The 18033-nt window shown below is 40.6% G+C and overlaps 1 protein-coding gene and 1 long non-coding RNA gene across 2 annotated transcripts; one reads left to right on the top strand and one right to left on the bottom strand.

The window, feature by feature from the left end:
* Positions 1 to 14840: 14840 nt before the first annotated feature.
* LOC141626503 (uncharacterized) lies at positions 14841 to 17605 on the bottom strand. The gene is made up of 2 exons (XR_012536083.1): positions 17384 to 17605; positions 14841 to 16038 (listed from the first exon to the last, which is right to left on the bottom strand). It is a non-coding gene; the product is annotated as an uncharacterized LOC141626503 (long non-coding RNA).
* LOC141634261 (uncharacterized) lies at positions 16095 to 16573 on the top strand (the record flags this gene model as incomplete). The annotated part of the gene is given in 2 exon segments (XM_074446486.1): positions 16095 to 16438; positions 16441 to 16573. Coding segments are annotated over 2 exon segments (447 nt in total), but the record flags the coding sequence as incomplete, so codon positions are not given.
* Positions 17606 to 18033: the final 428 nt, after the last annotated feature.

Consider the following 18033-nt stretch of genomic DNA (forward strand, 5'->3'; position numbering starts at 1 on the left):
TCAGAAGTTTATAGGGCCTTATGAGATCTTAGAGCGAGTTGGGGAAGTTGCATATCGTCTGGCTTTACCAGCGGCGTTAGAGAGAGTGCATAATGTGTTTCATGTATCGCAGCTGCGGAAGTATGTGAATGACCCGTCACATGTGTTAGAGGCAGAGAGCTTAGAGCTAGATGAGTCCTTATAATATCTTGAGGTGCCTAAGCAGATTCTTAACCGAAAGGTTAGGAAGACTAGGAGTGGCGAGACAGTTTTGCTTAAGATCCTGTGGTCTAACCACGAGACTGAGGAAGTTACATGGGAGCCAGAGGAAGCTATGAAAGAGCGATACCCTTTTATGTTTGATCAGATATGTATGGTTACGGGGACGTAACCTTGTTTCTTTTAGGGGGGTAGGAGATGATCGCAAAGAGTTTTTAACCGTTTTATACCCTTTTTGTATGTTGTGTCGGTATGTTTGTCGGGATGAGTTGGGTTAGTACCATGTTTTATGTTGAGTTTTGTTTTGGTACTGAGTCGGAAGCGTTGGGGGAGTATCTTTGTTTAGTAGTGGTTTGAACTTCGGGGACGAAGTTCTTTTTAAGGAGGGAAGACTGTAATACTCCGTATTTATGAGTCTTTGGGTACTCTATCGAGTAGGCCTTACTCTGTCGAGTAAGGGTAAGTTGCGTTTTAGAAAAGTTTCTGACCTGTTGGGTACTCGATCGAGTAACTAGGATACTCGATCGAGTAAGGGGGTACTCGATCGAGTACCTTGTGTACTCGATCGAGTAGCCGGTTTACGGGGAGTTTTTCTCGGGTTTTGTTAATTATGCGATTAAGATATATAACCTTCGTCGTCATTATTCTAAACACTTTTGCAAAACCTAATTTACTGATAAAGAGAGAAAGCAAGTACGTTCTTAATCCTAATCGCATCGTTAGCAAATCCCGGAGTTTGGAAGGTCGATTCTCATCGTTGGTTATACCGTTGAGATCCTTGCGTCGAGGGTAAGATCTATGTACCCTTTTTGTTGTCTTTCCTTTGATTTGGTTAAACCCTAATATGGAAATTTGGGGGTTTTTAAGTAGTATGTCATTTGGTAGCATTTGTATGTTGTATGATAGGAGGAGGTTTCGTAGAGGAAGCTTTTTGATACAGCAGTAGAGACCGTCTGATAGTGTGCTTTCCAGGTAGGATTTCCTACTCAGTATTAGTCCCATAATGGGATGTGTTGATGTGTTGAGATTGATTGTTTGATATAGTAATTGTATTGTGACGGTTGTGATTGTGATTGTGATTGTGATTGTTGTCTATGGTTCTCGAGGCGTGTCCTCGGCTGAGTGAGGTCACTTGCGGGAGTGGCTTCACGCCCTAGTTTTGCCTTCTGTGGAACCCGCCACAGAAGGGATGTGCACATTAATGGACAGGGTTGTCGCTCATTATGAGGAGCGGGGATTTGGTGGGTACGGCTGCGGTCCCCCACTGGCAGGACTGGTCCAGTGGACAGTCAGTGATTGAGATTATTGGAACATCTGTGGTTGTGTGTGTGACAGTTAAGCTGTCTGTTTATCTTATTGTTGATATATATAGAGTTGTGTGATTAATCTGACCCGGTTGTTGTTTTGTAAACTGCGGTGATCCATTCGGGGATGGTGAGCAGATATTGAGCAGGTATGAGATGAGTACTGTGATAGCTGGGATTGCCACGATATGATGATAGAAGTCTTCCGCTGTAGCTTAGTAGTTTCTTTACATTTCAGTTAGAACAGTAAACAGTCAGTTTGAGAACATGTATTATACTTTTGGTTTTTGTTTCGAGAATTGTAACCCTTCACTAAGTATTTCTATTTAAACGTTGTTTCTTTATTGTTTGTTTGATTATCATTGCCTCGGGTAACCGAGATGGTAATATCTTCGTACCTGAGTGGTCCTGGTAAGGCACTTGGAGTATGGGGGTGTTACAACCACCATGAACAACCACGTTGACTTGAGTCGGGAAAGAAAACCGCCACATCGGTCGGTCGTATCCCCCATCTCATTTACATATCCTCGTGTTCAAGGTAGGACATTAATAAAACGAATTCTAACTTTGTTCCTCGCTTTTGACCCCTCGCTTGTTTCGTTCCATTTGACCTGCCCTAGGACCCTTCGCATGTTAGTTCGACCTCTGATTGTTAGCATATGACTCATTTAGACGGCATTAGATCGTTTTAATAACCTAATTAGACATGTTAGGTGGCATCGACATAGCCTTGAACATCGATTAACAATTCTATAACTTAATTGAATGCATCTCTCTTTTCACATGTTTTCTCGCTAGTATAAGAGTGCGTGATTAACACCTTCTTATTAACACTCGACGAGTTAATTTAACTAGCGAACTTGACCTAATTTGACCCTTTAGGCCGTGTAGAGCACTCGGTTTTAGGCGAAGCCTTCTGACCTCTTTTATCATCGATTTCTAATGTGTATCCCATATCGCTTTGCAAATCTATCTAACCTAATGAACCTAACCTAGGAACTAGGGTGGCCGTGGCTTGGCCGTGGGTGTGGCCGTGTCTTTTGTCTTTCTTGCTTCTTCTTTATATCATTTGTTCATCGTTGCTTCGTATTTTGTAATTACCTTTTGTTTATCGAGTCGTTTCTTGTAATTCGTTTGTAATTAGTTTTCTATTTGGTCGAGTCAAATGATTTACAAAAACCTTAGTCTTATTTGGTTAGATAGTTGTACTCCAATTCATGTAGGAGCTTAGTAAATCGCATGTTGTTTAAAGCGACATGGCCCGATTTATGCTAATGCATGCTTTGGTGTGTGGCCTAATGTCTAATTCGATGAGATTAAGCGAAAGCACGCATTATGAGGAGTGACCTAAGGCCGTGGTTTATGTAAACCGTGGGCCACCCCTTTGTGCACGTTTTCCTAGGCCGAATGGCCATGTGTCGTGTATGGTGTCGTATATAGCAATTGTATTTAGATCGAGTTGTATCTCTAATTTCTCGTTGTGTCGGCATGAAATGCCTGGGTTGTAATAGGGTAGATCCCAACGGCTCCCCCATTCCCCTTAAGCCTTGTTTGCTTTGTTTTTTATGTTGTTAGATCAATCAACCCACATCCTAAATTACAACTTTGACAAAGTTAGTTTAGTTGCATCTAAAACGACATAGAAACTGTTGTCACATGTTAGGGTTTTAAAACGACATTTGCATATCATATATCGCAGTAGCTACGACCTTGTTTGAAATCCGATACTTGACTTAGTAGAGGCCGTTATTGACGGGCGGGGTTAGGTGTCCTTATGGGCTTCCTAACACGTACCCTCACCCCTTACTCAAGATCTATGGTTTATGGATCCGTCTAAATACCATTGGATTACGAGAGTCATTCAAATCGAGTGATATAGGGTACAAGTCTTTATCTTTAATCACTCGTAGTCGATTGGCTTTATGCTTTTCGATGAAAGGTGTAAAGTTGACTTGAACGGTTCCAAGTTCCCATAAAACTTGGTGGCGACTCTAATTTGTCTTAATTCGATTCGAAAGAACCTCGAGTCGATAATGCCTCCTGTGGATCCCGCGGACGTAGATCCCGCGGACGTTGTCCACAAGTATATATACAACAATTATAAACTAGTCGTAGTAGCTAATACCTCGTCAAAAGCCGAATTTGGAGATGATAAGAACGTGTCTTCGGCCTCCACCTCCACCTTCTCTCTCACGGCCTTCATGGCTTTCACTTCAACTACCCGATCTTGATCCTTTGCCATGTCTTCCTCAGTTCGCATGCCCGCTTTTTCCTTCTTCACCCCTGCTTCCTTTATGACTTGCCGAACCATAACCAACTCTTTTTCAGATGGCTTATCCCCCGTTTCCACTATTCTGAGTATCAACCTGGCCATTGTTTGTAGCTGTGTAGTAGAAATTAATATGATTATAATAAGTAGTATAATTTCAACATAAATATATATATATATATATATATATATAAATTATGTTCAATAAAATACAGTATTTATATACCCTATCATCACCACTCATTGTCCTTCAAGTAGTTTTCCCAAAATACTTAGTGATACCAACATGCGTCGATACCCCTCTCACACGACCTGGATGCTCTGCTTTGCCAATTGCCCTAGCAAGAATGTCATCACGTCCTCCAGGCTTCCATTTTCCTTCCTCTACCTACTTCTTACAGATCCTCTACATACACAAAAAATGATTACGCAATTAAATTTTATTTAAACTCACAATTATATAACCGACCACCAATGGTAGGAGTGACATATTTATTCAAACTTACACTTTTCTCTTTGATGGCCTTACCATATGGAGATTCTAACTTTTCATTCTTAGGAGTGTGACCGGACACCCCAGCGTCGTGATGATTGACAGTTCCAAGCTTTGGCGTCTATTCATTCATCAGATTGATATCCTCTCAATATATATATATATATATATATATATATATATATATATATATATATATATATATATATATATATATATATATATATATATATATATATATATATATATATATATATATATATATATATATATATATATAGGGTGGGGGTAAAAAGTGCGAACTAATGTACGGTGCGAACCGTACGAACTAATTTAAAATAGTGAGACTTAGATAAATAAGCAAAGTCAAACAAACATATACATCCAAACATACTGGCTTCTTATACCCCGTCACTTTCAAACCCAACTCACTCTATCTCCTACTCACCCACACAGCATACTCTCGCCGGCGACCATCGAAGTTCCGGCTAAACTTGGTCACCGACATCTCCCCATCAAAAACGGCAGCGCAGATCTGGTCGACCACATCTGCACGAGGTGTATAAATGTTATTAAATTCATTTTTAGGGTTCCGGCTAGATTATTTTTAATCTGAAATTGAAATTGAAATTGTAACAGGGCGTATATATGTTATTAAATTCATTTTTAGGGTTGAATCAAATGTAGAGGAGAAGCACGAGATGTGGCTTGGTGGCTCGATTCCAGGCTACTGGTGGATGAAGCTCGACAGTTGTAACTCGATTTGGCATCGAGCTGATATGTAGGCGGTGCATGACGGTTGTAGTCCGAGACATTGTCTCTGATGCTGGGCTGTTCGATGGTGGGCGAAGGACTGTAGGGGAGGTGCCAACCAAAGAAGTGCAAGGGTGCGAGTTCCGACATGGAAGTGATGCTGCTGCTGATTTGTTCAATTAGTGAACAAATCAAAGAAGGATATCTTAGTTTTTCGTCTTTGATATTCTCTATGGTGGCATTTCAGATCATTGCCTTGGTGTTGCATTTGTAATCAAGTTACGATTTTTGGAGCACTTAATGACTATTTTCGGTTTTTGGAAAAGGAACCAGTTGCTGTACTGTTTTTGTAATCTAATTTAGAGCATGTTTGGCCTCGATTCTCAAAAATGAGTTTTTGTTTTTCAAGCTTAATTTTTCAAAAGTGTTTTTCAAAAGCAGAAACAAGAAATATTTGCTTCTATTTCTATGGGAAAAAATATGGATTTTTAACTTTTGAGAAATTTTGTTTAACTTTTAGAAAACTATGTATTTGGCCAAAAAGTGTTTTTGAGTCCAAAAACACTTTTACAAACTAGGCCATACACACACTTAATGAATCTAATTTAATCCAAGAGGGGAATGTAACCAAGGTTTATCATAGTTTTTTAGTATGCAATAAAAAGGATTATATCCGGATAACTTCACGTTTCCTATACTTGTCAATGTTGCAAGTCGTCGCTCTCTGATAAGTCTAGGATGTACTCTTCATGGTCAGGCAATAAAAAGTGGGTACTCTAGTGACCTTTATGTGAAAACATCACTTTTGAACATGCACTCGAGTTTTAAGGATGTCAGTTCTGCTCACAAAGTGTTCAAGAATATGCAGGTGAACGATGTATATCTAGCAAGATAAATGAGTGTATCTAGTAATATAAAGGAGTTTATCTAGCAAGGTAAAGACGTGTATCGAGCAATATAAAGACGTGTATCTATAAATATATAGAAATGTATCTAGGAAAAGAAATGAGTGTATCTAACATGCAAGAGATGTGTATCAAGGAAGGTAAATAAGTCTATCTAACTTCCTAAAGATATGTATCTCTTAAGGTTTTTTTTGTTTTTTTTTTTGCCAGCTGGAAAGAAAGGTTCCTAATGCGAACTCATAGCCTGTTTTGCCAAGGCATGAGCTCTGAAGTTACAGTCCCTGCGAACATAGCTAAAACACAAACAATGAAAGCCAGATGAAATAAGATAAATGTCGTGAAGGATGCCCCTAATAAGATGATGCTTTGTCTGCTTCCCCATCCATTGCGTCAGTAGCGAGAGACAATCAGAGGAAAGTTCAACGTGTAGAAAACCCTCCTGTCGTGCCCAAGAGATGGCCACCTTCACCCCAAGTGCCTCCGCTTGAAGAGGGGATTCAGCCCGACCACATAAATAACCATCATATCTAGTTTCCCCTTCAGGCCTAATGACAATCCACCCAAAACCCGCAAGACACGGTTTTTTCTGACTAGCGTCAACATAAATATGCACCATAGGGCAAGAAGAGAAATTTCCGATACAGTATAAAGGCCGACCCACACGGAGCATTTGATAGTCAATATCGTCTTCAGCGGAAGAGCCCGGGACACCGTTCTCAAAACCAGGCGGATGTAAAGGAGCATTGTTACTCTTATCGTTTGCTTGAAGAACATCTTTAATCAGTTGGCGAGTCTTGGTGAAGAAGACGTCCGGGTTAAAGGCTTCACCCTTGAATCGGATGTTATTTCTTAAAGACCAGAGACTAACCAAAACCACGAGAAAGCTTAAGACAAGATTAACCCCATCCTCAAGACCGGACAGATATAGAACCCAGTTAACAATCCAGTCTCGAACATCAAGAGTAGGAAGATGACGAACATTAATACCCAGCTCCGATCCAGCCCAAATCCTTGAGCTAAGAGGACAGTCACGGAAAAGGTGATCAAGAGTTTCCACGGAATCGCCTGCATTGTTGCATATAGAACAATAGGGAGCCCAGTTTAAGTCCCTTTTAGCAAACTCACTCCCAATCGGAAGGGAACTTGCCATTATTTTCCAGAGAAGGATTTTCCAAGGTTGAGGACCTGGCAGATTCCATAATCTTTTCCTACAAAAGAGTTTCCAGTTCGCATGGAGCCGTTCTTTGTCCTTTCTAAATCCATGTTCATTGAAGTAATCGTGAAAGCTAATGCCATATCCACTCTTAACAGTGTAGGTGTCGCTGCTAGTGAAGGGCCAAAAAATATCATCTCGTGATTGAGTAGCACAAAGAGGGATGGCCAGGATTTGATTTGCGCTTTCTTCAGTAAAAAGTAACTTAATAAAACCTTTATTCCACCCTCCATTATTAATGCAGATATCCTTAATACGAAGATCTTTTAGGAAAATAAAGCTTTCCTCAAGAAGGCAGTCTTTAGGTTCCGGGGTTCGCCCATTTACCCACTTCTTGTCCCATACGTTAAGATTAGAATCAATCCCAGGTTTCCAGCCAATATGTTCCTTAATAAGCTTTAAGCCATGGGAGATGCTCCGAGCCCCCCAGGAATAATATTTTTTACTGCAGAGCCATGTATGGTTTTCTATTCCTAAGGGTCCCAGAATCTTCTCTCTGAAAACCGAACAGAAAAGAGATGTCTCATTTGACACAAGTCTCCACGCATGTTTTGCCAATAAAGCTTGATTGAGACAACCCACATTTCGAATACCAAGACCCCCTTCACTCTTCGGTAGACTAGTAAAGATTCTACTACACCAGTGGAGGCACTTACCTGTTTTACATCCAACCCACCACAATTGTGACACGAGAGCATTAATCTTCTTAGTCACACTTACCGGAATTTTAAATGCCGATAGAAAGAAAATGGAGAGATTGGATAGGACGGAAGAAATTAAGGTAAGTCTTCCAGCTGGAGAAAGAAAAATCCCATTCCACGAAGAGATTCGCTTCATAACAGCCTCTATAAGACCGATAAAAACCACCTTTTTTTATTCCTGGAACTCAATTGGAAGGCCAAGGTACATTCCAAATCCTTTGTTATGCTTAATGTTGAGATATTTTAAACAAGACCTCACCTGTCGTAGAGTGGTGTTTGGGCTGAAAATGATCCCCAACTTATCATCATTAATGACCTGACCTGAAGCCTCACAGTAATTGACGAGGAGGCGTTTGAGATGACGTACAGCCATTCCTTTGTTTTGCAAGAAGAAAACCGAGTCATCCGCGAAGAAAAGATATGTTAAAGGGGGCACTCCACGACACAGGTGAATACCCTGGATAGTGCCCTCTCGTTGGGCACTCTCGATATTGCAGGATAAGACCTCCAACAAAGGATAAAGAGATAAGGTGATAGAGGGTCACCTTGTCAGAGGTCACACTGCGGTTTAAAAGGGCGGAAATGGACTCCATTCAATAAAATTTCATAACTTACTGTCGAGACACAGTTCATTATCAAGCTAACCATCCTCGAAGGGAAATCAAAAGCAAGTAAAACAGCCTGAAGGAAATCCCATCGAACTCTGTCAAAAGCTTTGCTCATATCAGCTTTGAAGGCGACCTTACCAGATTTTCCATGCCTGTGAGTGTTAAGGATCGCTTCATGGGCTAGCAAAATATTGTCACTAATACTTCTTCCAGCCAGGAATGCATTTTGGTAGTCCCCTACTAAGTATCCCATGACTCTTTGCATGCGATTTGTGATACATTTAGTAATAATCCTCATAAACACATTACAAAGGCTAATTGGCCTGTAATCTTTGACCTCTTCGGGGCTATCACATTTGGGAATCAAGGCGATGAATGTACGGTTCATTTCCTTCAAAACAGCACCAGAGTTGAGGATGGAAAGAATAGCCTTAGTGCAATCCTTTTTCACAAGATGCCAGCATCGCTGGTAGAAAATTGCCGGAATACCATCAGGGTCAGGAGACTTCATTGGCCCCATTTGGAAAACTGCCTGTCGGACCTCCTTAGCAGTAAAGGGCTTACCCAAAAATTCCGCATCATCATTTGTTACTCTTTTTCGAATGTTCCCGAGTATCTGGGTTAAAGGGGAGGGAGAGCCTCCATGCGGTTGCTGAGCCTGGCGCGGCCTAGAGAAAAGGTTGATAAAAGATTCCTGAAAGCAGTTGCTAATCTCCTCATGATCGTAAGTCCAGTTTCCATCATTTCTCTTAATGACCAGTATATAATTTCTTCCCGCTCGCCCCTTGACCCAATTAAAGAAATATTTAGTACAAGTGTTACCATTGACTAACCATTTCAACTTTGCTCTTTGACGCCAGTAAATTGCCATTACCCTTGAAAACTCTCGAATCTCACCATTTACAAGTTCATATTCTTCCTCCCCACCTCCCGCAGTAGCAATTTCCATACCATGTTCCAGGCGTTTGTCAAAATCATCCCATTTGTCGGACCAATCATTCCTTTTATCTAAGGCCCACTTTTTAACATGCTGTCTAACCCTAGCAAGCTTCCGAGCAACTCGGAAGGCTGGGGAACCATTATCAGGCACAGTCCAAACGTCCTTAATAACTTGAATGCATTCTGGATAATCCAAAGTCCAAGCATCCAATTTATAAGGTTTGCTGTCGGTTGGTTTAGTAAGGTGAAGGTCAAGCTCAATAGGTGCGTGGTCCGAAATCTGGATCGGATGATGCTTGATGCCCGTTTCAGGGAACAAAGTAAACCACTCTTTAGACCCTAATGCCTTATCAAGTCGTTCATAGACTCTGTGATCTCCCTTTCTATTGCTACACCAAGTAAACCTAGGCCCCTTAAAAGGAATATCGATAAACTCATTCCGTAGCTTCCAATTGTTGAAGGAACAAGCGCCTCGTATGTGCGAATTACGGGCACTTAGTTAATCGCTCCTATAATCCACTTGATTAAAATCCCCCACAATGAGGTACGGATGAGAAAGCTTGTGTAAATAGGCCTCTAAATTCTCAAAAACCGTCTCCCTTAACTCAAATTTAGATGCACCATAAAACAACACAAGATACCATAAACGCTCATTCATTTTTTTCCACAAGTAGAACCATAAAATTGTTACACGCCTCAATAAGGCTCATTTTTGCTTCTTTCTTCCATCCAACTCAAAGCCCACCCGCCGCACCATTTGCATCAATTCCAGCGGTCATAACAAAACCAAAAGGGCGAAATAAAGGACTAACATTATTTACATTACATTTAGTTTCAATAAGAAAGAGAATCATAATAACTACTACTAGTAAGCGCTCTTATTTTAGGAATTGTAGGGGCAAGCACGTTGTTTAGACCCCTACAATTCCAAATAAGTCCATTCATGGCGAGAGAGGAGGTTGTGAAGGCCCAACCTCCGCAAAGCCACCGTCAAAGTTCACCGAGGAGTCTGACTCCGCCATTTCCTCATCATCAGTGATTTTGATACAAAAACTTGCTGTCTTGACCTGCACAGCCTTTGGGTTACTTGTTGCAGCAGCATTTCCCTTATCCCAGCATCGCTTTTTAGCCAAATGACGCAGATAATCTCTAGCTTGTCCTAAAGAGCTCACATAATCAGCATTGACTAAGCCATCAGCCACCTCAGTGCAACACTTCCTCTTTTTAGTCCTCTTGATTGTTTCCTTCAAGCTTGAACTCATCTCAGAATGACAGTAGAGGTCAGCCAGTCCCATACACCCGTCAGAGGAACCATGGACTACAATGTTAGCATGAAGAAGAGCTTTGTTACCAATAGCTGGTACAGCAAAGAAGTTGTCCCCAGCCTGCCCAGAGAGTTCTTTAGTAGCAGCAGCAGAAGGTTCAGTGACATTAACCTCAACTCCCATCAAAAAATCTTCCAGAGGTACAAGGGATGTAGATCCCAAATCAAGTTCCTTGCCTTTGTTGGTGATAGTAGTAGAAGAGAAGTCACCTTTAGCATCAGGGAGTTTCAGAATGTTTAAGTTACCTTCAGCTTTGACAACTCCATTATAACCCACAGAGAGAACAAGATCAGTATTAATTTTGGTTGAGACAGCGCACCTAGGAACTGGAGGATACTCAGTGGTGTGAGCATCTTCAGAAATGAGATTAATGGCCTGACTGTAACTGGAGGAGTCTTGTGTAGCAGTGTCCCAGTTCAGCAGGCTTGTAGAAGATGAATAAACAGGAGCAGGAGCAGCAGGTGTATCTTCAGAGTCAATATCACTAATATAAATAATCTCATTTAGAAAAAGATTAGCTTGATTCCTTGCATCAGTGGTTCCAGCAGAAGCAGAGTCAGCAATAGGATTCACATTACCAGAAGGAACCATACTAGATTGGGTGCCAGCAGCCAAATTATCATGAACAGCTGCAAGAACCTCCTGATTCCCACCAGAAGAATCCCCATTTTGATTATCAATCTGATTCTCAGCAGCAATATGGATAGTGGTACCATCAGGTTGATGGTATCTAATGGGCAACCCACCAGGAGGGGGGGTCAAAAGTTTGATTAAAACCCTTGTGATCATCATCCATTCTAGCCCAGTCTAGGTCACCCTCCACTCTACTCAGAATCTCCTCTTGTATGCGCAGATCACGGTCAAGAACTCCACTCAGGTTACCCTGCCCAGTGTAAATCAGATAGGGATCATTTAGATGCATTTGATGCAACTGATCCAACTGAGCTATGGTAACATCACCCTGTGCATCAAACTCATCTCCCACACTATGGTAGTCCTCATTTTGATTTTGATCTTCATCAAGCCACCCTCCAGCCCCTGGCACAGCCCCAGCTTCAGAAGGAGCCACCACACCATTTAACTCCCCACTGATGGGAGCATGATCAGGCATCTCCAGATCATGATGTGCAGCCTGGTTACCATTTGAAGGGCCCTCCTGAGCATCAGACATATCAGCATCACCTAAAGGACCAAAATCATGGCCATGGCCCTGCCCCTGGACATCAGTTCCCCCATTCTCATTACCCAACTCATTGCCTACCTGAAAAACCACAGGCCCAACAAAAGGGTGGGCCGTTACAGCAAATATCATCCCTGGGAGAACCGTACCACCTGGAGTAATGCCCAGGTCAAAATCAATAACCCTTTCAGGAGATTCTCTGCCTTGCCTGTTACTCCTATCCACTCCATTTCTCAGACGGATTCTTGAGCTAATGAATCTAGTAGTGGGTGGGGTAGCTCGTAAATCAAGGTTAAACATTGTGTGATTACTGTGGGATTGAAAAACTATGAAGCCTTTAGACTCAATCCTATCAAGCATACCATTTACATTTGACACAATAGTAGTGACACTTTCACGACATTGTGCCCCCTTATGCCCTACCTTCCCACACTTTATGCAATATTTGAAGAGTTCTTCATAACGAAACTGAACCCAGAGGAGGTAGCCTCCCTTCATAGCCAGGAAAAAACCGGGCATTAAGGGTTCATTCAACTTTATACCAACTTTAATCCTAAGGTAAATCGTTTTCTGGTACAACATCAAAGGGTTCAACGAAGAAACGGTGACTAAGCAACTTACCCGCTATATTAGCCACATCCATGGTTATAAACTCAAAAGGCAATCCGCAGACCCTGACCCAAACCTCAGCAAAAAGGACCCTTACCGTCCTTGGCACTGTGTCAGGATACCAGCACGCAAAGACCATCATAGCTCCGTCCATTGTTGCAGTACTCCTTTCCAGAAGCCATGCCCTATCATCATCCTCCTCACAGTAGAGAACATATATCTCTCCCATCTTATATGCCCTAACACGCCCTTTAGTTCTCCATTGTTTCCTAATGATGTCATTTACCTTTTCCGCCTCAAAGAGACGGTAGTCAACCAAAAACCCCAAGATACACTTCCCCCAAAATTCCCTAGATTTCCCAAGTTTGGAAGGATCAACATTCATTACGCCCCCTGACCTGAGGAAATGCCAGAGGTTAATGTGCAGTGGATTTTGAGGTTGGAAATCAGTATTTGGGTGGGATTGATGGTAAATTTGATGATTTTAGAAATTTTGATGAACATCCACTCCCTGAACCTCACCATTGTTGTTATTAGCAGCGTTCCCAAAACGCCCAAATTGGGTTTCGAATTCCATTTGTTTTGGTTTTGATTGAGAGTGATTAAGATGCTGAAGAAGAAAAGATTTGATATATGATTTGTGATTATTTGATTCTGAAGGAAGTGGAGGGGTTGAAGGTGGAGAAAATCCCATCTTGTCATTTATAGGAAGAAAAGCAACCCAGAAAATGGATCGTTTCTCGGCAAACCCAATGGAATGACAGTTGAGAAGAGGGATGCAGAAGATTACTTGAGCCACCCAAAAATTAAAGACCCAATTAATTGAGCAGCAGTGCAATGATGAAGGTATATTAAGAGTTAGATGAATGATTCCAACAAATTCCCCAGAAAAAACCCAATTAAATTCCTCCTTCCATAATCATAAGATACTAGAACCATAGCGTAAATCAACAAAGACAATGATTAATTAGGGGATAGACTTTTCAGAAAAGGGAATGAAGAACACCCAATAATTGGAAAAGAGGATTGAAAATCGTGAAGAATACTAGAACCCTAGCTCCCCTTTTTCTTGGGAGAAAAGCTCTCTTTTTTAGAGAGAGAAAATTTGTTACTTAAATCCCCAACTATATGTATCTAGTAAGGTGAATGAGTCTATCTAGCAATTTAAAAGAGTCTATCTAGCAATTTAAAGGAGTGTATGTATCTAGTAACTTAAAAGAATGTATCTAGCTAACAACTTAAACGAATGTATCTAGTTAGTTAAAGATATGTATATAGTAACTTAAAGGAGTGTATCTAGCAACTTAATATGATCAAACGAAAGGAACGGGTATTCTAAATTTAGAATGGAAAAAGGTTTAGGATAATTAATTTGTACTTGTAAGAAAATACTCTCTGTTTTTATGATAAACTGAGTATAAAATCTAATGAGGAAATTTGTGTGTTGGTGCTATATTTCCATTATCAATCTCCTGCACACTACATTGATTTGTACGAGCCAATAATATACTTTACATCTTACCTAAGACAAAAACATCATTGTAGAGGTCTAAATATGCACAAAATCTCATTGAAGACGGCACGTATCCGTCACTTTGGAGTGACGGATACCATTTCCTCTCATAAATGACCCAAATAGAGGAGAGAGGGAAGCACATGGGGGTGCCCCCACCTTGTCCCCCCCTATCCGTTTTGTGAGTGGCATTACCCGCCATTTTAACTGCTAAATATGATGTGTGATTAGGTGAATCAATTGGTGCTGAACCTACATTGCCATACCTAAGCCCGCAGCTAAATGGTCCGCGACGGTTGGTTGGTGCCAACTTTGCTTAAGCTGGTGTCCAAATCCTTAATGACACTCGAATTCAGTTTGTAAGTTTCAAACTCATGTTTCATTCTTTCTATGTTTGCTTATACTGCACTGCAAATGTGTTTATGTTAATTGCACTTGTTTTGTTCTTCGTTGTACTTTTCCGAATCATAATAAAGACTGTGTTTCTCAGATAAAAAATGTCAAGTTCATAGCCTCGATCATTCAACTACATGTATCTATAATGTTTCTCTTTTATGGCTAGTCATATAGATGCTATATATGAAGCCTTTTTTCTTCAATAATTGAGCACCCACCACCCATGAACCCCCATCTCAGTACTTGTTCATTCAAGTAAAGAAAGTCCGGGATGAGATGCGGAATTAATTACTCTGGCTTACCCATTATAAAAGCATCCAATTACAAGAATGAATACTTGTACAAGTAAATGCTAGAAAAAAAAATGGCAAAGATAAACCAGCCATCTCAGTAACCCTGCAACTCAAAACAGCGGACTTATATCTAGTCGAATATCATGCTAAAGACCGAGATTTTTACTTCAGGGGCTTAAGAGCCAAGAAAGATTTTTTCCCTAGTGTCATGAACATTGATCGACAGGAAATGGATTTCGATCACGGCTATGGAAGCATTGAAACATCGGCCAGGAAAGAAATCAAAGACTTAGTGTTCCGATTACCACACCTCGAAGACGCCATAAGAATTGCACGTCACCAATTAAGGGGCATTTTTGTCACTTTCATGTCACTGACTTCTAAGGCCACCCCGACTTGCATATACCAGCAATCACTACCGCCATTCCATCAACAATAACCCAGATACACATGCCACCAAACCTAGATACACATGTTATCATACCCAGATACATATATTCATACTTCAAATACACATTTATCTAAGTGTAGAAACCATTTACTGGAGTGGAATCAAACAAAGCACCACCAGTTTTGGTGACTTACAGAAGCATAGTAATGACATTTCAGTTGCAAACAACAGCAAATGCAATATGCAAAGCATACCGTGAGCTACTTATTAATTTTCTTCCATTATTTGCAGATAACTCAAGATAGCACCACCCCTAGACTAACATTGCGCCCACCACCCATGAACCACCATTCACCCCGAAAACTTCCGTCACTATTTCCCGACTGTTACCACTCAACCCATGAACAATGACTCCTCAAACGAAGAAGCACAACCTCATCAATCACCATCGACAAATTCGGAGCACATACCTCCAACGCCGGAGCTCAGGTAGGCGACTACTCCACCCACCACAAAACCACAAAAAACTCTGACAACCCAAACCACAAAAAACTTCCACCTCGGATAACCCCTACCACGAGCATGAACCAATAATGAACCATATTAACTACTCAGATAGACAGATACACATGTTACTCCATCGAGATACAAATGGTATTACTATTAGATACACAAATCGATTGGTTGAGTGGTTGTATTTTGTAGGAATTGCTGTTGTTGGGTTACTGATGCAATAAAAAAGAACCTGCTACCTAGACGCAAGTTCTAGTTGGAAGTGAGACATAGTTATTTTGGAGCTGAAAAAATCACCATCAACACTTCAAGTCTCAACCTGAGCTACTCGGGGCTGACTCGAGACTCATCCTACCTGAGCACTATCGGAATCTCATGCCATTCACCCTCACTTCTAAATTTATTCCATCTTGTAAAAACACCATAAGAAAACACCTGCATAGAAAACAGGAATAACGTGAGATTAAACTATTTTGATTCTGTAATAACTAAAAAATATCCTGTGTGTCAACCAATATAAAGGAGTGTATCTAGCTTGTCAGTTAGCATTTGGTAAGACAAAAGCCAAGAAGTTGACAGTTACCAGCCATGGGGACACGGGTAGTGGTGAGGAGGAGAAGATTCCAACTCAAAAGAGGAGAGGAAGGCCGCTAAAGCCATTGAAGGACGAGATCATTGAGGATAAAGTAAGCAAAATGGAAGAAGACGATAAGGATGATAAGGATCTGAGTATCACAGGCGTCTTAGAGAACAGTAAGAAGCGAAGACGGAACTCTCCGGCAAAGGAAAAACAGAGTCCAGTAAAGGACGGAAATGACAATGGGGTGACATTAGTTCCTGATGTGTCCAGCAAGCCAAACCAAACGGGTTTCGACATATAGGTAGCCGAAGAAAAAACAAGCCTTATCGGGCAGCTGAAGTTGGGGTTGAATGCAGGTAACAAAACAAGCAATTGATAGGTTTGTATCGTTTTGAAGAGTTTATCAAAAAAATTTCGCATTCTTTCAGAGTTTAGCTAATAGGCAATGATTCTTTTTACTAGGCTTTAAAATGCTTATTATTATACGGAGTATTCCCTTTATCCCCCAATCATTTTGTTCATCCAATCATACAGAGTATTCCCTTTATCCCCCAATCAGTTTGTTCATCCAATCAAACTGGTAGTAATTTTTGACTATGGATATGATAGTTGACACTTTAGCAATCAATGAACTGCAATTTGATTTTCTGCTTCATCAATTGTATTCATTCTTATTTCTACTTTTTTTAGTTTTTGTTGTATAGCTCACTCCATTCCTATGGGACTCTGACTCAAATACCACCTGGTTGTGAACGTTCTAACACAGCCATTCCTATAGTAGTGTCAGAATCTCATGTCATTTCATATCGAAAGTGTAAAACTAATAACTCCATTCAAATCCAAGAATCTTCAAACAAGTAAATCCAACGTATAAGCATAAGTACATTTAGGAACATCTAATTAGAGTTCAGAACGCAATAGCTCGAGCCTCGAAGTATCCGGCAAAACTCAAACAATTCAAAGAAATCGATCAATAAACATACAAAATCCAATCATACTCCAATGATTCAAAATTAACGCATAAATGTAACTAAATAAATCAAAACAACAACAAAACAGGGAAAAAAAGAGTAATTAATGAAAACTATGAGAATAATTAGGGTTAGACTTCTTCAAATTAAGGCAAATTTGGAGGAAATTTAAAAACTAAGGAAATATAATGAAAACTATGAGAGTAATTACGAAATTAAAGAAACTTACATTAAACTGATCGAAATTGGAGAATTGACGCGATGAATTTGAGCGAAACTCGATAAAAGTTGGGGGTTTGTCCGAAAGAGTGCAACAGTGAGCGCGCCGCCGGCAGCTAATAGTGGTCGTTGGATGAAGGTGGTCGGAGAATAGCGGTCGAAGGAGGAGGTGGATGTGAGGGGCAGGAGAGAGTAAGAGTGTCGGGTGAGAGTGAGAGTTGGGGTTGGGGTTGGGATTTGTAAAGAGTTAAACGAGCGTTTAATCTTGGCCATTCAATATTTGATCTGACGGGTTAGTGTCTAATTCGTAAGTTTGCACCGAACAATAGGTTCGTACAGGATCCTATATATATATATATATATATAGAGAGAGAGAGAGAGAGAGAGAGAGAGAGAGAGATTGGATTTGGTGTTTTTGGTTCTTATGGTGAGTTGTGAGTTGGGTGAATCTCAGCCATTAGTTTAAATTAGAGATGAGTGGCCAAGATTAATCTTAGTTGTCATATAAAAGCATTGTTATTTAGTTTATTTTCTCTTTTTTTTCTTTTTCTCTCTCTCTTCTTTCCCTCATTTACTTTCTAACTGTTTCTCTCTCTAATTAATATTCCACATTACTGCAAACCGTTTATATAATCATCACAACTGCAAGCGTTCCTCTAT

This window comes from Silene latifolia, chromosome Y, assembly GCF_048544455.1.
Source record: "Silene latifolia isolate original U9 population chromosome Y, ASM4854445v1, whole genome shotgun sequence".
Lineage (NCBI taxonomy): Eukaryota > Viridiplantae > Streptophyta > Magnoliopsida > Caryophyllales > Caryophyllaceae > Silene > Silene latifolia.